The sequence below is a fragment of the Palaemon carinicauda genome, chromosome 10, assembly GCF_036898095.1.
Source record: "Palaemon carinicauda isolate YSFRI2023 chromosome 10, ASM3689809v2, whole genome shotgun sequence".
Lineage (NCBI taxonomy): Eukaryota > Metazoa > Arthropoda > Malacostraca > Decapoda > Palaemonidae > Palaemon > Palaemon carinicauda.
Window position 1 is genome coordinate 128,352,460 of NC_090734.1, and position 25,048 is coordinate 128,377,507.

Below are 25,048 nucleotides of genomic sequence, written 5' to 3' on the forward strand. Positions count from 1 at the left end.
TTTGCGACATAGTTGTCCATAATTTGCATTTCTATGTCAGTATATTTTACTCATATATTCATGATATTCTTAAATTTTAGGTAACTAAATTGTAAATTATGTTTCTCAGTCTATTTTTTAGAAATTCAATAGCTATATCTCTTATGATTTAGTTAATTTTCTTGAAAATATAAGTATTGTACAGTATATTACAACCATTTTTAAATGTTCTATACAATACCACATTCGAATAAATTAAAACATACTGTATATCTGCTTTGTTAAACATAGCCACAAATGCTTATGTGTAGGCATACATTTAATTGCAGTATGTAGGCCACTGTAAGGTGGAGAGATATTAGGTGTATAAAAACACAATTGTATTTTATTTTTTATTGAAATGGAAAAGCATGATGCACTCATGTATAGTTTAGTATTATAAACTAATAAATGTATCAATGTACAATCAGAAGGATCAAAATAACACAAAAATATATCACACACAAAAATAATCAAAGGGGGGTTGGAAATAGAAATAAGGTAGCATACAAGCCAACAAAACAAAAAAAATGAAAAACAAAAGAGATGTACTGTGGATGCCTTGCCTTAATCTTACATCCAATATCAGTGGGGCTTACTCATTAGCAGCACATACTGCATGTATTATACTGTTTGGACTCACCGTTCTTTGTCCTTAGGGAACCTGTGAAATACCAAATGAGGATCGGTTTCTTTTTGTTTATGGCACACAACACACTGGTGTGACTTCTTTACTGTCGGCGCCATTTTTTTCGTTTGAGTCAACTATCAAATTCTGAATATAAACAAACAGACGACAAACGATGTATACCTACAACGCCATCTAAAATCGGAGCAACCAATTATTGTGTTCACTTGGAGTTGCCAACTAGCGTATTAACATTCTATTTTGAGCCTTCCTATCTTCCTTCAGTATATAGTCTTTGACAACTACCACTGGTGACGTCACAATTGTAAACATTGGTCCCACAAATAGAAGTACGGTTTGGCGTTTTTCCCAAAACCCATTTAAGCCTATTTCATCGCTTGCCAGCTGTTGACTCTGTGCTGTAGAACAACAAGTGAATACCAGTAGGCCATGTTTGCACCTGCCGGGATGAGTGATTCCTCCGAAGACGAGCTTGAGCTCGAAAGTAGTGTGGGAGGACCCGAGCGGTATAGGAAACCCCGCGAAGACTTGATTGACATGACCCCAATTTCCACGTAAGTAGATTAATGTTCGCTTATTGGCTCAGGCTGACATGAGGTCTTACAACTCGATAAAGATTGGTCTTGTGAAATGGCAAGAGAATGGTAATGTCAAACATTGCTCTTTGCAATGGGGAAGACTGGATAGTCTAGGCTTAGGTCCACCATTGTCTATCGAAGATGATGTAAGTTTGGTTAAGTCAAAGAATTTGAGGACTGAGGTGTTAGTGTTTCCAAGTGCTGGTAAAAGTGTTAAAAGGGTGTATGTATGATAGAAGCCATCAATATGTATGATGACGGCTGACTAAGAATACGGCAGTGGGTTTCATAGTTACGGATGGAAAAAACTTTTTTTAGTTAAAAAACGTGTTTCCTATTGAAAAACGGGTAAATTTGTATTGTATTACAGGGTATGATTTTCGCACAGAAAATATATGATTTCCTATAGTAAATATCGTGATTTAACCGAATTTGACCTTCATTTCAACCGGAATCAAACAGATCAACCAATCCGACTAACTTTAAGTTGACGAATTGGTTGATGTTATTATGGATGAAATGAAGGTGAAAACCGGTTAAATCACGTTATTTACTATAGGAAATCATATCTTTTCTGTGCGAAATCAGACCCTGTAATACAATACAAATTTACCAAATATTATCACATATGTTGTGTTAAAATATTTAAATATAAGAACTTGTTCAACGTTGTCACTTCTCTTACGAATGTACTGAGAACGATAACATTAGCAACGTTACCAATGATTCACAGTACTACCAACGATGATGAATGGTACACAGAGTTACCAACGACACGATGACATTACTAGCGGTAGAAATGCTAAATATTTCCATACGTATTTTGAATAATTTTTCCATATAACTATTACACAATATATAAAAAGTACAAAAAGGGCACAGAACCTAACAAACCCACCTAACCTTGCCTAGAAGTACCCCGGTCACAAAACACATATACAGTGATACCTCGGTAGTGGAACGACTCTAAATTTGAACAAATCGGAGTTCGACCAAAAAATTCGAGTAATTTTTGCTGCGGTGTTCGAACAAAAAATCGGAACTCGAACAGCCGAACGCGTGGCCGAGTTAGATGAGCGGCCATCTTGGCTACTCTCGCTTGGTCAGGTAGCATCATTTCAAGAGAGAGCGTCAGTCCGACAACACGTGTTGAGAATTTATTGTGATTTAGTGCGTTTTATTGTCTTCTTTTGCCGATAATAATGGGCCCCAAGAAAGTTAGTGATAAGGGGAAGGATAAGAGGAAAACAGTGAGAACAACGATCGAGTTGAAGAAGGAAATTATTGCGAAATACGAGAATGGTGTACGAGTGTCTGATCTAGCCTTACAGTATGGCATGGCGAAGTCGACCATTTCGACCTTTTTGAAAAATAAGGAAGTGATAAAGAAAGCTAATGTTGCACAGGGAGTGACAGCAATTAGTAAGCAAAGGCCACAAGTAATTGAGGAAATGGAAAAGTTGCTCCTTATATTTATTAAAGAAAAGCAGTTGGCTGGGGAAAGTATAAGTGAAGCTTTCATTTGCGAGAAAGCTCTTCATATTTATGAAGAATTAGTGAAGAAAAGTGCCAGTACTAGTGAAAGTGATTCGTCATTTACTTTTAAAGCAAGCAGGGGCTGGTTCGAGAAATTCCGGAACAGAACTGGTATTCACCGTGTGACTAGACATGGGGAGGCAGCCAGTTCGGATCAGGCGGCAGCTGAAAAATACGTTGGCGAATTCGACCGATACATTAAGGAACAAAATTTGATCCCGCAGCAAGTCTTCAATTGCGATGAGACCGGGTTATTTTGGAAGAAAATGCCGGCCAATACCTACATTACCAAGGACGAGACGAAGATGCCAGGTCACAAGCCAATGAAAGATAGACAGACGTTGCTGCTGTGCGCCAATGCTAGTGGCGATTGCAAGATTAAACCCTTGTTAGTGTACCACTCGGACAACCCCCGGGTCTTCGAAAGAAACAATATCTTGAAAAGTGCACTATCAGTTATGTGGCGCGCTAACACTAAATCTTGGGTCACAAGACAATTCTTTAGTGAGTGGATCAACGAAGCGTTTGCCCCCCAGGTTAAGGCATACCTGACTGAAAAGAACTTGCCATTGAACTGTTTTCTGGTGATGGACAAAGCTCCTGCACACCCTCCAGGTCTAGAGGAAGACTTAAAAGAAGAGTACAGTTTTATCAAGATTAAATTCCTGCCCCCCAATACTACTCCCATACTCCAGCCCATGGACCAACAGGTCATTTCAAACTTTAAAAAACTGTATACCAAGGCCCTTTTCCGAAAGTGTTTTGAAGTGACTAGTGATTCACAGTTGACCTTAAAGGAATTCTGGAAGGATCACTTCAGCATCCTCAACTGTGTGAACATGATTGACCAAGCTTGGCGTGGTGTAACCTATAGGACATTGAACTCTGCCTGGCGAAAGCTGTGGCCATCATGTGTAACAGAGAGGGAATTTGAGGGTTTCCAATCAGAGGCGGGTTCAAGCACTGCTACTGTTATTTCTGAGGACACTGTTGTCGTTGATGAAATTGTTGGCATGGGCAGGAGTATGGGGCTTGAGGTCAACAGGGAAGACATTGATGAACTTGTTGATAGCCACTCCACTGAGTTGACCATTGAAGAATTGTTGCGCCTGCAACAACAGCAGCAGGATTTGATTGGGGAGCTGGAATCCTCAGAAGATGAGGATGTAAGAGAGGAGGTTCCGAGTTCAGTGATATATGACATGTGTTCGAAGTGGGGAGAGTTGCAGGCTTTTGTGGAAAAATATCACCCAGAAACAGCAGTAGCAAACTGGGCAGTGAACATCTTTAATGATAATGTTATGTCTCACTTTAGAAGAATAGTGCAGAAGAGAAAGAAGCAGCTGACAATTGACATGTTTTTCACAAAAGAAAAGAGAGCTGCTATATCCCAGCCTGATTCCCCTCCAAAGAAGAGAAACAGAAGAGAAAAAACCCCTGAAGGAGATTTGCCCTACCTTTTACTGCAGTGAGAAAAAACCCCTGAAGGAGAACTACCCAGCCACATCATGGAAGGGGACTCTCCTTCCAAGCAGTAACCTCCCCCTTCCATCCTCTCCACATCCATTCCTGTATGCCATCGAACCGCTGCTCAAAGGTATGTACTGTACAGTAAATGGTTTAAAATTGTTTTACGTATATAGTTTTCCGACCAATTTCGTACACATTTAAATTATTATTGTTGTTTAGGTACACGTTTTATTAATATTTTGGGCATTTTGGGGTGCGTAGGAACGTATAAAAATAAATACCATTATTTCTTATGGGAAAAAAGGTTTCGGTACTCGAACAAATCGGAGGTCGAACACTGATCCCAAACGGATTATGGTCGAGTACCGAGGTATCATTGTAATGACTATTGAGGACTGACTTACTTTTATGAAGAAAACGACGAAACTCGTGGCTTCCATGGAGGTAGACGACTTTTCCAAAAAAAATGTACCTTTATAGGCAGTAACGGTATACAGTGAACCCTCGCTACTTCGCGGTTCGACCATCGCGGATTCACCACTTCGTGGATTTTTTCCATAACCCATTTATATACAGTAATATATATATATATATATATGTATGCATGTATTTATGTATATATGTAGGTATGTATATGTGTATACATATAAATATATATATATATATATATATATATATATATATATATATATATATACACACACACACACATATATATATATACATATATATATATATATATATATATATATATATATATATATATATATATATATATATATCTAAAGTAGGAAGATGTGATGTAGTTCTAAGGGAAAAGTATGGGAAATATGTCTGGGTAATAAGCAAAGCTCTACCTCCAGTTTGTTTCTACATTATGATCAGAGATAAATGTAAACAAAACATTGGTTGCCATTTTTTATCGTACTTTTTAGCATGTTTAGGAAATGCATGATATAAAATCACCTTTAATATTTGTGCCTGTTTTAGTTTAGGGTACTGTAGTACATGCATTAAGTGTTCTGTACATTAAAGGGTAGTTTGTTAACAGTACTACGTACAAGGGAAGGTTTTAAAAGTCTGAATATACATGTTGAATAAATAGGTAAATATGGTGTCACTACTTCGCGGATTTTCACCTATCGCGGCCGCGACTGGAACCTATCTACCGCGATAAACGAGGGTTCACTGTAACCACAACGACGTTTCTTCTTAGTTTTAGGTATGATGGATTCAGAATTGCAATAAAACACGTGAATGTCTTTCCTATAAGATAAAAGAGAACGGCACTTGGGGCACTGTAAACGTTGAGGAATTATGTTGCGTGATTTAAGGAAATAATCAACATTAACTGAAGAATCATAAAAATCACCATGGAATTTAGCCACTGCTTTTAGGTACGGAATACTGCAGCCGTTACAAGTTTCTATAACTTCCTCCATCGAAAAATACGAAAAAATAAATCGCACTTGAAATAACGAACGCCTTACTGGGTCAAAGGTTAAAACGCAAAAGGGATTGGAGGAAAGGGTATGAACACACCTCTCAAAGAGATAAAGGAAGGGGGGGTAGGGAGATATCTGAATAGGCATCGGTTGGTGATTGGTTAAGGGAAAAACAAAGAAGACTAGCGGGTAAACATGAATGAACTAAATAGGGAAACTAGTCCAGAGAAAGTATTTATGGGAAACAGAGGAGTGAAAAGGAAATAACCAAAGAAAAGAAATAAAAACAATATAGGAAGATCAAATGGAATGAATGATAAATAATATTGAATGGGAATATAAAATGAGACGATTTTACCGTGAATGAACTGGTTAGGGAAACTAGTTCAGAGCAAGTATTTATGTGAAACCGGGGAGAGAAAAGGAAATAACCAAAAAATAAACCCAATATAGGAAGATAAAATGGAATATATGATAAATAATATTGAATGGAAATATAAAATGAGATGATAATACGATAATAAAAAGAGTAATTGGGGGAGGGAAAACTTCTGCGCAGGGGGAGTGATATTTGCGCAGACCGACAACTGGTATGCACGTACGTACGTACAAATGGGTGCTAATGTTAGCATGGAATGCTAACATTTGATCTACATCAGACGTTGGCAGCACTGGTTACTGTATTTTTTCATGAAATAATTTTTGAAACGGCTCCTCCAAAGTTTATCCAGTTATACCGTTTTGTATTTTCCTCCGGTTATAATACATACAAGAAGGTAATGTATAGAGAAGAAAAGGCTTGTTTTACGTTTACATATCGATTCCCCAGTATGTTTTCCCCACCCAAAACCCCGAATTCCCACTGGGGGTCCCACATTATCGGAGAATATAGATGTATATATATTTCTGAAACTATTCATTTGCGACGGGAACGAGTGTTATTTTCGAAGAGAGCGTAATTTTTTCTATAAGAAAAAGTAGTTGATTTCCTAGGTTACATTGCCCTGTAATACACTACGATGAAACCGAAAATAATTCGTATTTTCACTGATAATAAAACTTAATTATTTAAGTAATAATAATTAATGGGGCTAGTGTGCTCAGCTCAGCATGTACCACTTGCCAGTGTATAGGAACTTGATGTTTTCCTTCTTCCGCAAGCAAAGCGAATGCTCGGCAGAGGTAAAACCATTAGATTTCCTACAAATATTCCCGTTTTTAGATGGTATAACAGGTTTTCAGTTTATTTGGGATTGAAATGAAGGCCAATTTTTTTTTATTTACTACAGGAAAAACTTTTTTTGTTCAAAATGTTGGTCCATCCATGACTAAAATTTTACCCGGCAGTGTAAGGGGGCTTTTAGTGGCGGCCGTTAGCCTCAAACCTCCGTTAGGTAAGTAGGCAAGGACACGGCTTGTAGGTTAGGTTAAGTGGGGAAGTCTAGGTTAGTTGGTGTCTATTACTATGCATATGGGATGAACTGGCTGCTGATACACAAAGACTCCTGGTTAAATAACCCAGCACAAGAAATCTAGGCCTAGTTTTGCCGTAAAAAATAATTTATCTTAAAAGACAACATTATTTGGGTTTCCTGTAAATGGTTATAATGTTATTGCATGCTGCAAATCAAATTTCTCACCTATGTAAAAAATGTTATGAAACAACAGTTATTCATCATGAATAATTAAGTTCGTTTATTATCATGCAATCTTGTCATTTCATTGTCTTAAAAGTAAGCACTTTAAGGTTATTGGGTGCTTCCACCATTTTATGGAGCCTGCGTCTGCCTTATATTCATCCCTTCAAGTCTTTGTTACCCCTTACCAATGAATGACTTAAGTTGTGCTATGCTCAATGTCATGTAGCTTAGGCTAAGATCCGACATGAAATAACATTTTAGGGGGCTCATAGGGAAAATGTGGATCCTCCAGCCGAGTAAGTTGATGTTCAAGTCGGGTTAAGTTATGGTAGGATGTATTCCTGTGGTATCATCCTGTGTTTCTGAGCTGGCCATGGATAAGTCTAATGAGAGGTGTTTGGTATACATTTTAGGGTAAGTATATAGTACAGAAAGTCCTCAACGTACAAAGTTAATAGATTCCAACAAGCCGTTTATAAGTTGAATTTTGTTAAATTTTGGCCTGGGATAGGCTTCATCTAACTCACATGCGTATGATTTACAGCTGCAAAAGTCAACAAATAGTCCTGTTTCTTATTGCAAATGTCATCATGCTTATTGCATCAAATTATATGATGTTGTTTGATGATTGTTTTATTACTGAATTTAATTATGAACTTTTGATACAATATCCGAGATTTATTTCAGTTGGATTTGTCTTTGTATCTCCGAATATTGTAAGTTGAGGACCACCTAATTTGTTAGCCAAATATATGAACCATATTTTTTTCCTACTGGCTATCTTGTGTTTTATCCATTTCTGACCATGAATATTGGGCAACCCACCTGTTCATGAGTTTTCTTACCCACTATGAAAACAATTAGGGTAATCCTAGTGGGAAATTAGGGTTTAGGGTGGGGGAACATTAAAACTGAGTGATTTGTAGTAATATTAATGGTCCACAATGCATAATACGCACAAGCTAACCAGTGGAAAAATATATGATTCATGTAAGTGGTTGGAAATTAAAGCATCAATTATCTATTGATTAATTTCACGTCCTTCTAATAGTTTTTGCTCTGTCGTGGCTCTCTACACTTGTAAACAAACATGATCTCACTGCTCTTCTGTTCTGGCAGGCGGTATATGAATGGGCTGTGCACCCCATCCCCTGGGGTCATTATTTCAGGGATATTTTTTACTTTCACATGAGCAACAATAGCTACATACTGAACGAAGAGTGTTTTTAACATAATTAACAATCAAAATAGTGTAGATGATATTACACTAATTTTTTAAATACATTGTACCTCTCTCTTGGTGGTAGTCCTGCTGGAACTGAAGGGTGGGAGAAAATGGCTGTTGTGGAACAATACCCGGGAACTTGTGCATAAATATTTGGAGGCTCTTGTGTTGTTTAAAAAGCAAGGTAATGATTACATCATACAAAAAACAGAACAGCTGGCAAAAGTGAATGCAAACAACGCATGTGCAATGGAAACATGCTCCAGCCCCCATTAATGTTGTAAGAAATATCTCTGTAGGAGAGAGAGAACATTTACTAGATGGCCTAAAGTATGTTATGGTAAAATAAGGAATACAATAATCTTGTAGTGATTTGGATAAGATCCTCTTTTGTACTTTGTTGTGCTATAGTCGTAACAAGCTTTCTGTGACATGTACCAAAGTTTTAAAATCAACTGTATGGTACATAGGGTATTAGTACTGTATTGAATTAATTTGTTTTGATTTTTGTTTCAGGAAAGATGAGTGTACAAATCCATCAGACTCTGGATTTTTCAACAGTGAATCTGCTTCACAGGTCAGTTGATAATTTGTATTGTAGATTAAGCCATTAAGAGACTTGGGAATAGTGTAGTTAGTTATGATGTAAAGCCAAATTGTAAGAGGAAACTTCTCCCGGGTAACTTTCTCTAGTGTTTTGAATGCAAAGTACAGTTGTACTGTTTCATGCTACATTGCTGACTGGTTCAAACACTCCTGATTCAACACAAATTAACCCTTCAAGAACCACCTTCACAACTCGTAAAGCCCTATAAGCAAGCTCATTATGTTGCTAGTATAATAAGTCATACGACACAGTACAGGTATATCAACGTTTTTGCTTTACTAATTTTCAAAAATATTTTTACATTGTAGTAATTGTAAAGAATAAAAGACAATATCCCTTATTCTACCCAAAATTTATCAATAAGAAGCCATATAAAGTAAAAAAAAACTTTACATCAAACTAGGAAACATAAAGATGTGACTGTTAGCTACTGTATTCTATGTATTATGTATCAGTGCTTGTTTATCGATATGAAGTTACTAAAATAGGTTCCACATCAACTTGATCTTTCACAAAAACAATATTACAGGAAATAAATCTCATTCGTTGTTTACTATAGGTCGTGCAAAAACTCAAGATTGTTTTATATCAGATCTTTGTGTGAAGTTATTTACATTTGTTTACAGGTTTATGCTTTTCAAAATTGGTGGACCCTTTGTTTTGAAACCTGTAACCAAGCACTCAGTCAGTCTAAACCATATTCCACTTGAGTTCTCTTACTTGCATCTAAAATAGAAAATATTGATTATATATAGCCTTATTGTAATCATTATTATGCACTTACATAGCTATAGGTAATTGGTTTAATTTTAATCCTTATAATTTTAAATGACATTATGTAAACATAAGCAACTAATATACAAACATAAGCATGAAGCCTAATAGAGGATTTTTTTTTCCAACTTTACCTTCAACTTCAAAATGTTAACTTATAGGTTTTCCTCATAGTTGTAAATGGGTACGGAGTGGCCACCTAGGCCCCATGCCCTTTTGGGCCAAATTCTTGAATCCAGTCCAATATGCTAACTTAGCTGCCAAAACAGGCAAATGGAAAATGTTGAAAGGTATATGAAGGGAATAAGATCCTTGGTGTTTGCATTGTCTTTTAATTCATTTGCACATGTGTGCAAAGCAAATACTGTACTGGCAAAGGTTGTAATTTGATTTATTAGTTTGTATTATACACAAATGTAGGATGCATGAAATGAGTAATGCTTAACAATGAATTATTGAATGATAAATTTTCTAAAGTTCATTTATTGTACTTGTGTTCCACAATTTTTATTTTAGATTTGTATCGCTTGTCAGTATTTAGAACACCGGGGTAATCATCCCCATAGCCATACATGAAATACGGTATATAGCTTGTAACAAGGATATGTCGCATTACTGCCCTAGTTTTATTTATTTTATTTCCTGTGAAGTTTTATGAATATGGCTCCAAAAGTACAAAGAATGAACTATGAGCTACATTTTGCTTAAATTGTTGAAGATAAAAAACTTCACTTGATAGAAACTTAATATAGTGTTCAAGTTTTTGTAAAGTCTTTGTGACAAAATAAAATGTTTTATAAAAGTTTCCCTTTTGACCACCAAAGCTTTACAGGTCTTATAATGACAATATGATGAATTAAAAAAGCAAAATAACTGCTCCAGCCTCAACCAATGCTTAGCATTCTGATTGATTGATTTATTGATTTAACTGGTTATTATTCTAACACTATTTTCTCTCTCTCTCTCTCTCTCTCTCTCTCTCTCTCTCTCTCTCTCTCTCTCTCTCTCTCTCTCTCTCTCTCTCTCTCTCTCTCTCTCTCTAAGAGAGAGAGTGTTTTTTTTAACTTCCACTTATTCTCTTGTAGTAATAAAAGTACTGTACAGGCATTCTATTTTATAAATTACTTTTGTGATTTCACAGTAAATTAAGAAGGTTAGTAATATATATAGTAGGTGTATGTATGTAATGCTTGACTGTATTTTGTAATACAACAGGGCAATAATTGAACTTCAGAGCCACTGTACAGTACGATGATTATATATTATATTGTCAGGTGTAAGCTATTTCAAGAGTTTGACTGCACTTTTATTAATAAAGTAGTTTTCTTACTTTAATTGTCTTTGCAGCCTCATACACTTGTATTACACTGTGTTGTGACCATGTGATCAAGTTTGCTGACCTGTGTTATAATCTTAGTGCAGTGACCTTTGGCAGTCTTGTGTTAGTTTGTTTTTATTAATTTTTTATAAGTAAAGTAGTACCTCGGTTTACGTTTTAATTCATTCTGGGAACAAACTTGTAACCTAATGTGTTCTTTTTCTAAAACAAGTTTTACTATAAGAAATAAAAGAAATACCGTACACTCACACTCAGTGCTTTCCAAAAGTCCATAAATACACATATGCACTCATTTATAAATGTTTGTAATGGAATTTAGTAAAAAATTACAGCCCCTAATATATAAAATGAATACAAATAAATAATTCACAATAAGAAAAATTTTGCAAATTAACTCGCACCTTACCTATGAGGAGAGTCATGGCGGGTGTGAGGGGTACGGCAGAGAGAGGTGGATGGGAGGGTGGTTATTGCTTGGAGGGAGAATCTCCCTACATGAGTATTTCTTGTAAAATGTTGAGTTCTCACTCTTTAACAACATTCACTATCACTAGCTGTACAGTATTGGTTAATTTTCAATATTTAACTTAGCCGGTGATTATATAAGCTGCAACTCTGTTGCTCGACAGAAAACTCTACGTTAAAAATCCGCCAGCGATCGCTATGCAGGTAGGGGGTGTACTTCAACAGCGCCATCTGTCGTGCAGGTACTCAGTACTCAATGTAAACAAAGAACTCAATTTTCTCTCTGTCGGGCCACCGGCAAGACCTACTAATTCGCTGTTGCTAACTGGATTTGTTTTCACAACTATTGGTGAAGTACACTATTCTAGTTTTGAGCTTTCGCTATGCAGGTGTTTTATCTTCATCTCAAAACTTGAACTCGTTTTGGATAGATTTAATTATGGTGACAAAGAGAGTATGGACTTTCTTTCACTTTTAAATGGCCGACCCTTCCCTTAGACGGAAGTGTGTTTAGGCTTTTAGTAATTATCTTATCACGTTATAGATTTTCCTCTATATATTTTATATCTCTCCGCCTTTATTAGGCCTCTTCGATTAACTTTCCATTTTTTATAAACATATAAAATAAATTTTAATGCTTTGTTTATATAGACCTTTCCTGAGATAGGCGGTCCTAACTTGGAAACCGAAGTTAATCAACATTGAGTCCTTTATATCGTCTTTAGCTTTTAAAGGATTTAAAACTTTTTAAATGTAATATTTTATGAAAGAATTTCTTTGATAGTCTTCGTACTGTTTTCAAAGATGAACTAACGTTTAGTTTTTTATGCTACGCAGTTGTTGACGTTCAGGACGTTCAACATGCGCTCTATCGTTACGATAGAGAGAGAGTGTATCACGGTTTCACTTTGCAGAAAGAGTAAATCGATTCTGACGTTTTGTTCATTCTTTCTTAGCTTAAATGTTTTAAATTCTAATTTAAAGGAACTTTTTATTTGAAAAACCTTTCAGTTTTTTCCTTTAGTCAAATAACATGTTTTTTTGACGATATATAATTGGGCTCTTCTCTTAGGTGCGAAATCAAGAGAGATAGAGACGGAGGGAGAGAGAGGAGAGAAAACGTTCCGTTCAAGCGGGTAACGTTGTTCTCGTGTTACTCTCGTCCCTAGTCTCTGTACGGGGAGGAAGGATAAAACGTTTTTAGGTTTTTATTCTCGTCCCCAGGCTATGTGCGGTGAGAGATTGAAAACGTAGTTATATGAACTAGTGTTTAGTCTCTTTCCCAGCCACTGATTTTTCTTTTTATCTTAAAATATGTTTTCTGTTTTTTGCTGGTATTATGAGCTTGCATTATACGACTAATTTCGCAATTACTACCTTTTAATGAAGGGTAGAATTGCGTGTTTCAGATAGAAATAAGTGCAAAACAGAAAATCGAAGTGATAAAGTGATATGCGCAAAATGTTACAGTGTTGCGTCCGAGGCGCAAAGTGTTACAGTATTGCGTCCGAGGGTTCGTCTGTTCGTGCCTGTCGTTCACCTAGTCCGGGACCTCTTGCAAGCTCCCAAGCCCAGGGGAGAAGTAATGTCAAAAGACTTATGGGTTCGAGAGGCCTTGACCAACGAACAGACGTTTTCCCTCTATGGTATCGGGTGTTTCTTACCAAGATCTCCCCTACCATAAGACGAGAGAGACGTTGTTTCTCCTCGCCATCCGTAGGCTTTTCGCATAAGAAACCTGTCACAAGGTTTCGAAGCCCTTAAGCGAAAGTCAGTCCTTTCAGGACAGGTCCAGCGTCCTGGTTACAGCCATTAGGACAGCTCTGACCCTATGCAGTCATCGGATAACTGCTCGCCGCCTAACAAAAGCGTAACACAGACTCCGAAAGTCTTTCTTTGTAGGCAAAGTGTTGCGGTCACAGACGTTACCCTCGTCTATTACCACAACCATTTCCGTTGATCCTTAAGGGGTTGTATGGCAAAACATGCAGTATATGCTTGCCTCCCTTATGGAAGACTATTCTGCCGATTAGTCCGTTGAGTCTAGCCGTTTATCTCATCGATATCCTGGCTTTCAGCCAACCTAACGTTCCTTTGTGCTTACTGTTGACGTTGGTGTAGCTTAGTCACGTCAGTCAGGTTGTTTAGAACCACACTCGATGCGGTCTCGTGTGGTTTTTCAGCCACATTTGGACGTTAGGCCACTGGCTGATGCTCCTGTTGACGTTCTAGACGTTCACTAACAATCGGAGTTGACTTGTTTTGACGCTGTGCGTCAACCTCCGCATTCTAGAGTTGTTTTGACTGCTCAGTCTAGGCAGTCAAAGCAGTCTCGAGTGGACGCTGTACATCCTCACGCACCTGTTGTGGTTGACAGTTCAGTTGTTGACAGTTCACAGACTGTCAAGCAGTTACATGACGTTGCGTTCTGGTCCGCTACTAATGCACCAGTGAGAGACTCAGCTTTTATCGAACAAGGTTCCTGTAGATAAGGAAGTTGCTGTTCTCCCTCCTACTGATATTCCCTTGAGGACTCTGTCAGATGGAGAGGAGCCTTAAGCTGCTTAGCCTCCTATGGACTTTAATTAAATCATGATGATTTTTTTTAAGGTTCTTCGTCCGGATCTTGTAACTGCTGCTCCTCGTTCGCCTAAACGTCAGAACTTACACTAGGCCTAGCTACTTCGAAGCCGTTGTTTTTAAGCTAGGGCTCTCTCGCTCTCCTAGAGAGCGTTACGTTGGCTAGGCGACTGGTTTTTCACCAGGAGGAGTTTGGGGGATACAGCCTTTGCTTTCCCTTCTTTTAAACTGGTTTATAGAGCGAGAGTCTGATATGACACGAGAGAAGTTCTCGGCTTGGGAGTTCATGCCTCTGCCCAGATAGACTTCTCAATTCTGGTAGACTCTCCCTGGCGCCTAGCCAGGAGACGCTCCAAGTTGTTTACAGGTCAACTTCTCAGCTGTTGTCGAGCCTTTGAAGTTTTGCTGTACTATTATGTCACGCATAACAAGGCTTTCAGGGATGGTAAACGGTTCCGCCTCAGTCGCTAACCCCGTCTGTTGCCACACCTGCTCCCGTAGACCCTAAATGGGCTTTGCTGCAAGACATGCAGTCCAAGCTTGCGTCCTTGATAGAGGACTTAAATGCGGAGAAGAACCTTCTGGCCAACAACCTTCCAACCGGTCGGTTGTGCGCCCTGTTGACGCTGAGGTAACCTACTCGCGTCTGCCAGTTGAGGTGGTTCCTCCACCGATGCGACCCAGTGTGGGTTGCCAGCCGCACGTTGACGTTAAGCGACGCTCGGAGGTGGTTGTTGACGTTCAGGACGTTCAACAACCAGCAGAGGTGACTTGTTGTGACGCAGTGCGTCAACCTCAGCAACCCGGTAGGGTGTTGACTGCACAACCCAGACGGTCTAGACAGTTTCGGGTTGACGCTGTGCTTCCTAGCGCACCCATGGTTGTTGACAGTTCACAGACTGTGCAGCAGTTCCATGATATTGCGTCCGGCTCCGTCACGCATCCACCAGTGCGACCGGATTCAGCGAGTCAGACGTTGCCCACTCCGTTGCCGTTTCCTCATCAGTTTCGGATGAGGAACCCTCTGATGAGGACGTTGCTGAACAAGACGATCAGCCCCCAGCCCTGCTATCCATCCAGAAGATGCTGAAGAAGGAACGCTGCCCAGTCAGGCTGTGGATGAGTCTGGTAGGGACGCTGTCATCCGTGGATCAATTTGTGTCACTAGGAAGACTACACCTCCGTCCTCTTCTATACCATCTAGCTTTTCACTGGAAAAAGGACAAGACGCTAGAAGCGGTCTCGATCCCGGTTTCCGAAAAGATAAAGTCTTGTCTGACTTGGTGAAAGGACTATATCAACCTAAGAGAGGGTCTTCCCCTGACTGTTCAGACTCCCAACCACGTTCTCTTCTCGGACGCATCGGACGTAGGCTGGGGTGCGACATTAGACGGTCGGGAATGCTCGGGAATATGGAACTCGAGTCAAAGGACAATGCATTTCAACTGCAAGGAGCTACTGGCAGTACGTCTGGCCTGGAAAAGCTTCAGGTCTCTCCTTCAAGGCAAAGTGGTGGAGGTGAACTCGGACTCTCTGACGTTGTACGAGATCGCAAGGGACCTCCTCACCTGGTCAAAAGGTCTAGACATATCACTAGTAACGAGGTTCATCCAAGGCAACTTGAATGTCATGGCAGATTGTCTCAGTCGGAAGGGACAAATAATTCCAACATAATGGACCCTCCACAAGGATGTATGCAAGAGACTTTGGGCCTCCTGGGGCCAGCCAACCATAGATCTCTTCGCAACCTCGATGACCAAGAGGCTCCCAATATTTTGCTCACCAATCCCGGACCCAGCAGCAGTTCATATAGATGCCTTTCTCCTAGATTGGTCACATCTAGATCTATATGCATTCCCTCCGTTCAAGATTGTCAACAAGGTACTGCAGAAGTTCGCCTCTCACGAAGGGACAAGGTTGACGCTAGTTGCTTCCCTCTGGCCCGCGAGAGAATGGTTCACCGAGGTACTTCGATGGCTAGTAGACGTTCCCAGAACACTTCCCCTAAGGGTGGACCTTCTACGTCAGCCACACGTAAAGAAGGTACACCAAGGCCTCCACGCTCTTCGTCTGACTGCCTTCAGACTATCGAAAGACTCTCGAGAGCTAGAGGCTTTTCGAAGGAGGCAGCCAGAGCGATTGCTAGAGCAAGGAGAACATCCACCCTTAGAGTCTACCAATCGAAGTGGGAAATCTTCCGAAACTGGTGCAAGTCAGTATCCGTATCCTCGACCAGTACCTCTGTAACTCAAATAGCTGACTTCCTCTTATATCTGAAGAAAGAACGATCTCTTTCAGCTCCCACTATCAAGGGTTACAGAAGCATGTTGGCATCAGTCTTCCGTCACAGAGGCTTAGATCTTTCCAACAATAAAGATCTACAGGACCTCCTTAAGTCTTTTGAGACCACGAAGGAGCGTCGTTTGGTTACACCTGGTTGGAATTTAGACGTGGTACTAAGATTCCTTATATCAGACAGGTTCGAACCGCTACAATCAGCCTCCCTGAAAGATCTCACCTTAAAGACACTTTTCCTGGTATGCTTAGCCACAGCTAAAAGAGTCAGTGAGATTCATGCCTTCAGCAAGAACATCGGATTCTCATCCGAAACGGCTACATGTTCTACAACTTGGTTTTCTAGCCAAAAACGAGCTGCCTTCTCGGCCTTGGCCAATATCGTTCGATATTCCAAACTTATCGTATGGTTGGAAATGAACTAGAAAGAGTCTTATGCCCTGTAAGAGCTCTTAAGTTCTATTTAAAACAAACTAAACCTTTACGAGGCCCGTCTGAAGCTTTATGGTGTTCAGTTAAGAAACCATCTTTGCCTATGTCAAAGAATGCTTTATCCTATTTTATCAGACTGTTAATACGAGAAGCTCATTCCCATCTGAATGAGGAAGACCAAGCTTTGCTGAAGGTAAGGACACACGAAGTTAGAGCTGTCGCAACTTCCGTGGCCTTTAAACAAAATAGATCTCTGCAAAGTATAATCGACGCAACCTATTGGAAAAGCAAGTCAGTGTTCGCGTCTTTTTATCTTAAGAATGTCCAGTCTCTTTACGAGAACTGCTACACTCTGGGAACATTCGTAGCAACGAGTGCAGTAGTGGGTGAGGGCTCAACCACTACAATTCCCTAATTCCATAACCTTTTTAATCTTTCTCTTGAAATGTTTTATTATTGTTTTTGGGTTGTCCGGAAGGCTAAGAAGCCTTTCGCATCCTACTTGATTTGGCGGGTGGTCAAAGTCATTTCTTGAGAAGCGCCTAGATTAGAGGTTTTGATGAGGTCCTGTTGTATGGGTTGCAACCCTTGATACTTCAGCTCCTAGGGGTCGCTCAGCATCCTAAGAGGATCGCGAGGCTCCGTAAGGAAGACGTACTTAAAAAGGCAGAGTAATTGTTCAAGTCGACTTCCTTACCAGGTACTTATTTATTTTAAGTTTGTTATTTTGATAACTGCTAAAATAAAATAAAAATCCTTAGCTCATAATAATATAAACATTTATTGCTGGTCTCTACCCACCCCCCTGGGTGTGAATCAGCTTATATAATCACCGGCTAAGTTAAATATTGAAAAATGTTATTTTTATAATAAAATAAATTTTTGAATATACTTACCCGGTGATTATATATTAAAGGACCCTCCCTTCCTCCCCAATAGAGACGCAGTGGACCGAGGAGAAAATTGAGTTCTTTGTTTACATTGAGTACTGAGTACCTGCACGACAGATGGCGCTGTTGAAGTACACCCCCTACCTGCATAGCGATCGCTGGCGGATTTTTAACGTAGAGTTTTCTGTCGAGCAACAGAGTTGCAGCTTATATAATCACCGGGTAAGTATATTCAAAAATTTATTTTATTATAAAAATAACATTTTACACTAATTGGACTTTTTTTATTTTTTCTTTACACTTTCATTTATTTTTGACAAGGAACCTGTATAGAGACAATTGCTTTTACCTTTTCTTTGAAATTGGATAAAAATCACTTGAACAAGGCATGAACACTGCATGTATGGTGTATGGGCAACACATGACTGAATTCTTGCTAGTCTTGTTAGTATTTGTCCACATACAATGAGCGTGCAGAGGGAAATTTTTGCTTGTAAGCCCATTTGAATAACCCTCTTAAACTGATATGCTCATATTCAGTCGCTCATAAACCGAGATACAGTAATTCCTCGCCATACTGTATTGTGGTTCACCGATTGCTCCCTCACTACGTCGCAAATGTATAGATATACCATATTAATGGGTTCCAAGAAGCTGTTTGTAAGTTGAATTATTCGTAAGTTATTTGTTAAATTTTGGCCTAGAGTACACCTAACCTAACTCACAATTATCGTGCATCGGCAACTGGGATGAAATGCTTCTAAACTTCAATATGCCATAAAATCAACAATAAGTGAAATATGAGAAAAGTATTTTTTATTAAAAACTACATTCTTTTATATGGTAAAATAAAAATTATAGTTTAAGTAATACAGTGTACTGTATTGTGTCTTTTAGTCAGAAAAGAAAATCATTCAGTAGTTTGTCTTAATCAGCTGATTTGTAAAGCATAGACTGTACTGTAGTCTAGAAGAGCTTACAAACATATACTGTACAATGGAGAAGACTTATGTTCGCTGGTTTTTTATTTCATAATACAATACAGTACTAATACGGTACTGTATGTGAATTTTACAATCATTATTACTGTACTGTATTGGACACAGTTAAGTAAAACAGTGTTATCAAAATTCTGTTTATTTTAAATACAACTGTACAGTTCATATTGGCCACAGTAAATGGACATATAGTTTGGTGAACGGTATAGCCTGGCTGAACAGTAAATACGTTAATGAGTGTTCAGATTTAAACTTTTCCATTCACATATACAGTACACAATGATGTTTACAGTAAAAGTAAGTTATTGCGTCAAAAGTATTTTAAGAGTGTATAATGGTTTACAAGTGTTAGTTGGGTTTATTAAAGCAGGGATGCCTGAAACAGAACACCTGTGATAGCCGTGGGATTGCTGTAGCACTGTAATGTACTGTATTCTGTACCGGCATTTCCAGTGTTATTATTTTTCAATTATAATACTGTATCAATCTTGTTAGTTTTTATTTTAGATATTAGAGTGTACAGTATGTTAATATCTTTTCCAATCTTCGTCCTTTCTCATTATTTTCCTTTTTTCACCAAAAGCCATTTGTTTATATGAAAGCTGATAATCTTTTGGCCTCTCCCATGACAGTGTATGCTCATAAATTATTGTAATGCAAAGGTATACAGTAGCCTCAAACCTTGAACATATAACATATGTCACATATCTATCTTTCATCACCCCACTCCCAACTTATTGCCATTCTTTGGCACTGAACATTTTCCTGGGTCAGTCAGGCTCTGGGTTGTGTGGTGATTGGGTCATTTGATAATATGTCCTATATCTCAGGGGTGTGATTCTATTTATAGTTGAAGATAGAAAAGTAAAATTGAATTTATTGAATTTTTTTATTTTAAGAATTGATGATAAACAGTGTCTTTCTTGTTGTGATGATATTTTCTTTGAAGTTGTGATTTTACTAAATACAGCACTTCTGTTAAATTGTCTTTTAATTTATTTAAAGAATAGGCATTTTGCCTTCAATACTGTTTGAATATTTTTCTGAATTATAATTATAACTTATAGGTTAAAGCAATGTTGTAAGAAAGAGAACCATACAGTACTTTTAAATTGAAAACTTACTTTATTTAATCTTGCAGAATATTCTCAAGGATTATTTTCTAGAATTTTGTATTGTCATTAATGACTGATGTGTGTTTTAATCAAACTGATGAATTATAGTAAATAAAGAGCTGCAGGTTACATATATCACCATTATTAATTAATGAGGATGATGTATTAGATGTTGATTGAATCTTTGGTATTAAATTTTCAGTGATTGACACTTGCTTATGAATGTGGATGAGTAAGCTAAGCCAGCCTAGGTTAGGTTATCCCAAAAATCATAGCATAACAGATAATATCTAGGCTATACAAACATACATCAAGCTAGTATTAACTCTTGGAATGGGAAGAAATAAGTTACTTATTTAAACATGCATTTAAAATAAAACTCATCTTCATACAATTTTATCAAGCAAAGCATTCCATCCCATTCGAGATTTTCCTCAGTGTAAGCTATCTAATTCTATTATGTATTTATCAGTACAAGAATTGTATTTTTTATTTAATACACTTGCCAGTCAATGGGTTTTGTATATACGGTATAATAAATACTTAGGTTTAGTAAAGAATAGAGTGCAGGGTACAGTATATAAAAACAACATGTATCGTACCGGTATCAAAATTCTGGAATTCTAGTCACTCATTGATGCTATTCTACTCTCAAGGCAGTTGCTGGGACACGTTCTCCGAGTGTTTTTTCAACTTTTGCGTTCAAATAATGTTTTCTCTGTCTTTGCATCATTTTTTCATCATTATGACCCTGTCTGTGCTTTCTTATTTCATTGTTCTTTTATTCATTACTATTTTAGTGTTCCAGTTCTTCTCCTGCCAAATATTTCTCTTGACTTTCCTTTACCTGCCCTGACTTCATTACTTCTTTCACTTCTCCCATACTTATTACACGTTTTGGATGTGGATAGTTTATTACTCTTGAAAATAATTCGTAAGCCATAATTTGAATATTTTGCACCTATCTTCACTAAATTCTCTTTGATCTCACTTTGAATTAAATTTTTATTTAAGGTTTTCTGATTTTCACAGGTTTTTTCCTACATTAAATTTTTTTTTATTACTTCCGATTGTAAATGAAATTGGTTTTGCTGTTACATATTATTGTTTACATATTAACAAGTGACTGGAAGGTGTTACAGCTTGTGATAAAATCCTGTGACGAGTGTTTATTTATCAAAGTTCAAGTCTTTTTAAAATGACCTGAAAGGTCGCAAAATTTCATTTGAGGAGACACTTACTGAAATAAATATACTCAGTTTTCGATAAAGATGGACTTCGCTGAAATATACAACAATATGCATGCCTCCACTTCTGACTATGATTCATTAGATTTGGTGAGTATCTGTGATAAATATAGATGTGATGATTTCAGAAGTGCTTTCTATAATTAATTTTTCATCATATAGTTGGTTGCTTGTTTCAAGAGATGCTTGGTGATTTTATTTTTTTATGACAGTATGAGCTTTATGAAATTTATTTATGTATTGTGTTAAATAGCTGTGGTGATTCAGACTAATAATTTTTTATTTTTATTTTTTCTTACCTTTATTTTTCCTCTCATTTTTTGTTCCTTTCCTTTTTATCTTTTCTTTCCCATTTTTCTTTTCCTTTCCTATTTTCCTTTACCTTTCCTATTTTTCTTTTCCTTTCCTTTTACCTTTGGTTTTTTTTCTCGTCCTTTAATTTTTTCTTGACGTTTTTCTCCTATTCCTTTGTCTCTAACTTTTCTCTTCCTTTCCCTTTTTCTCTTCCTTTCCCCTTTTCTCTTCCTTTCCCTTTTTCTCTTCCTTTCCCTTTTTCTCTTCCTTTCCCTTTTTCTCTTCCTTTCCCCTTTTCTCTTCCTTTCCCCTTTTCTCTTCCTTTCCCTTTTTCTCTTCCTTTCCCTTTTTCTCTTCCTTTCCCCTTTTCTCTTCCTTTCCCCTTTTCTCTTCCTTTCCCTTTTTCTCTTCCTTTCCCCTTTTCTCTTCCTTTCCCCTTTTCTCTTCCTTTCCCTTTTTCTCTTCCTTTCCCTTTTTCTCTTCCTTTCCCCTTTTCTCTTCCTTTCCCTTTTTCTCTTCCTTTCCCTTTTTCTCTTCCTTTCCCTTTTTCTCTTCCTTTCCCCTTTTCTCTTCCTTTCCCCTTTTCTCTTCCTTTCCCTTTTTCTCTTCCTTTCCCTTTTCTCTTCCTTTCCCCTTTTCTCTTCCTTTCCCCTTTTCTCTTCCTTTCCCTTTTTCTCTTCCTTTCCCCTTTTCTCTTCCTTTCCCCTTTTCTCTTCCTTTCCCTTTTCTCTTCCTTTCCCTTTTTCTCTTCCTTTCCCCTTTTCTCTTCCTTTCCCTTTTCTCTTCCTTTCCCTTTTTCTCTTCCTTTCCCTTTTTCTCTTCCTTTCCCCTTTTCTCTTCCTTTCCCTTTTCTCTTCCTTTCCCTTTTTCTCTTCCTTTCCCCTTTTCTCTTCCTTTCCCTTTTTCTCTTCCTTTCCCCTTTTCTCTTCCTTTCCCTTTTCTCTTCCTTTCCCTTTTTCTCTTCCTTTCCCTTTTTCTCTTCCTTTCCCCTTTTCTCTTCCTTTCCCTTTTCTCTTCCTTTCCCTTTTTCTCTTCCTTTCCCTTTTCTCTTCCTTTCCCTTTTTCTCTTCCTTTCCTTTCCCTTTTCTCTTCCTTTCCCTTTTTCTCTTCCTTTCCCTTTTCTCTTCCTTTCCCTTTTCTCTTCCTTTCCCTTTTTCTCTTCCTTTCCCTTTTTCTCTTCCTTTCCCCTTTTTCTCTTCCTTTCCCTTTTTCTCTTCCTTTCCCTTTTTCTCTTCCTTTCCCTTTTCTCTTCCTTTCCCTTTTTCTCTTCCTTTCCCTTTTCTCTTCCTTTCCCTTTTTCTCTTCCTTTCCCCTTTTCTCTTCCTTTCCCTTTTTCTCTTCCTTTCCCTTTTTCTCTTCCTTTCCCTTTTTCTCTTCCTTTCCCTTTTTCTCTTCCTTTCCCTTTTTCTCTTCCTTTCCCTTTTTCTCTTCCTTTCCCCTTTTCTCTTCCTTTCCCTTTTCTCTTCCTTTCCCTTTTTCTCTTCCTTTCCCTTTTCTCTTCCTTTCCCTTTTCTCTTCCTTTCCCTTTTTCTCTTCCTTTCCCTTTTCTCTTCCTTTCCCCTTTTCTCTTCCTTTCCCTTTTTCTCTTCCTTTCCCTTTTTCTCTTCCTTTCCCTTTTCTCTTCCTTTCCCCTTTTTCTCTTCCTTTCCCCTTTTCTCTTCCTTTCCCTTTTTCTCTTCCTTTCCCTTTTTCTCTTCCTTTCCCCTTTTCTCTTCCTTTCCCTTTTCTCTTCCTTTCCCCTTTTTCTCTTCCTTTCCCCTTTTCTCTTCCTTTCCCTTTTTCTCTTCCTTTCCCCTTTTCTCTTCCTTTCCCCTTTTCTCTTCCTTTCCCTTTTTCTCTTCCTTTCCCCTTTTCTCTTCCTTTCCCCTTTTTCTCTTCCTTTCCCTTTTCTCTTCCTTTCCCCTTTTCTCTTCCTTTCCCTTTTTCTCTTCCTTTCCCTTTTTCTCTTCCTTTCCCCTTTTCTCTTCCTTTCCCTTTTTCTCTTCCTTTCCCTTTTCTCTTCCTTTCCCCTTTTCTCTTCCTTTCCCCTTTTTCTCTTCCTTTCCCTTTTTCTCTTCCTTTCCCCTTTTCTCTTCCTTTCCCTTTTTCTCTTCCTTTCCCCTTTTCTCTTCCTTTCCCCTTTTTCTCTTCCTTTCCCCTTTTTCTCTTCCTTTCCCCTTTTCTCTTCCTTTCCCTTTTTCTCTTCCTTTCCCTTTTCTCTTCCTTTCCCTTTTCTCTTCCTTTCCCTTTTTCTCTTCCTTTCCCTTTTTCTCTTCCTTTCCCCTTTTCTCTTCCTTTCCCTTTTTCTCTTCCTTTCCCTTTTTCTCTTCCTTTCCCCTTTTCTCTTCCTTTCCCCTTTTTCTCTTCCTTTCCCTTTTTCTCTTCCTTTCCCTTTTTCTCTTCCTTTCCCCTTTTCTCTTCCTTTCCCCTTTTCTCTTCCTTTCCCTTTTTCTCTTCCTTTCCCTTTTCTCTTCCTTTCCCTTTTTCTCTTCCTTTCCCTTTTTCTCTTCCTTTCCCTTTTCTCTTCCTTTCCCCTTTTCTCTTCCTTTCCCTTTTTCTCTTCCTTTCCCTTTTCTCTTCCTTTCCCTTTTCTCTTCCTTTCCCCTTTTCTCTTCCTTTCCCCTTTTCTCTTCCTTTCCCCTTTTTCTCTTCCTTTCCCCTTTTCTCTTCCTTTCCCCTTTTCTCTTCCTTTCCCTTTTTCTCTTCCTTTCCCTTTTTCTCTTCCTTTCCCTTTTCTCTTCCTTTCCCTTTTCTCTTCCTTTCCCTTTTCTCTTCCTTTCCCTTTTCTCTTCCTTTCCCCTTTTCTCTTCCTTTCCCCTTTTCTCTTCCTTTCCCTTTTCTCTTCCTTTCCCTTTTTCTCTTCCTTTCCCCTTTTCTCTTCCTTTCCCCTTTTCTCTTCCTTTCCCCTTTTCTCTTCCTTTCCCCTTTTTCTCTTCCTTTCCCTTTTCTCTTCCTTTCCCCTTTTCTCTTCCTTTCCCCTTTTCTCTTCCTTTCCCTTTTTCTCTTCCTTTCCCTTTTCTCTTCCTTTCCCCTTTTCTCTTCCTTTCCCTTTTTCTCTTCCTTTCCCTTTTCTCTTCCTTTCCCCTTTTCTCTTCCTTTCCCTTTTTCTCTTCCTTTCCCTTTTTCTCTTCCTTTCCCCTTTTCTCTTCCTTTCCCCTTTTCTCTTCCTTTCCCTTTTCTCTTCCTTTCCCTTTTTCTCTTCCTTTCCCCTTTTCTCTTCCTTTCCCTTTTTCTCTTCCTTTCCCTTTTTCTCTTCCTTTCCCTTTTCTCTTCCTTTCCCCTTTTCTCTTCCTTTCCCCTTTTCTCTTCCTTTCCCTTTTTCTCTTCCTTTCCCTTTTTCTCTTCCTTTCCCTTTTTCTCTTCCTTTCCCCTTTTCTCTTCCTTTCCCTTTTTCTCTTCCTTTCCCCTTTTTCTCTTCCTTTCCCCTTTTTCTCTTCCTTTCCCCTTTTCTCTTCCTTTCCCCTTTTTCTCT

General features: G+C 38.3%; 1 protein-coding gene across 1 annotated transcript in view; it reads left to right on the forward strand.

The window, feature by feature from the left end:
- The first annotated feature begins 950 nt into the window (after positions 1-950).
- Positions 951-25,048, forward strand: part of LOC137648741 (ankyrin repeat, SAM and basic leucine zipper domain-containing protein 1-like) — a 77,581-nt gene continuing 53,483 nt past the window's right edge. Inside the window, exons 1-2 of the mRNA XM_068381818.1 lie at positions 951-1,221; positions 9,078-9,138. Coding sequence (XP_068237919.1) covers positions 1,097-1,221; positions 9,078-9,138 — 186 coding nt within the window. The 5' untranslated portion in view covers positions 951-1,096. The remainder of the gene's footprint in view (positions 1,222-9,077; positions 9,139-25,048) is intronic.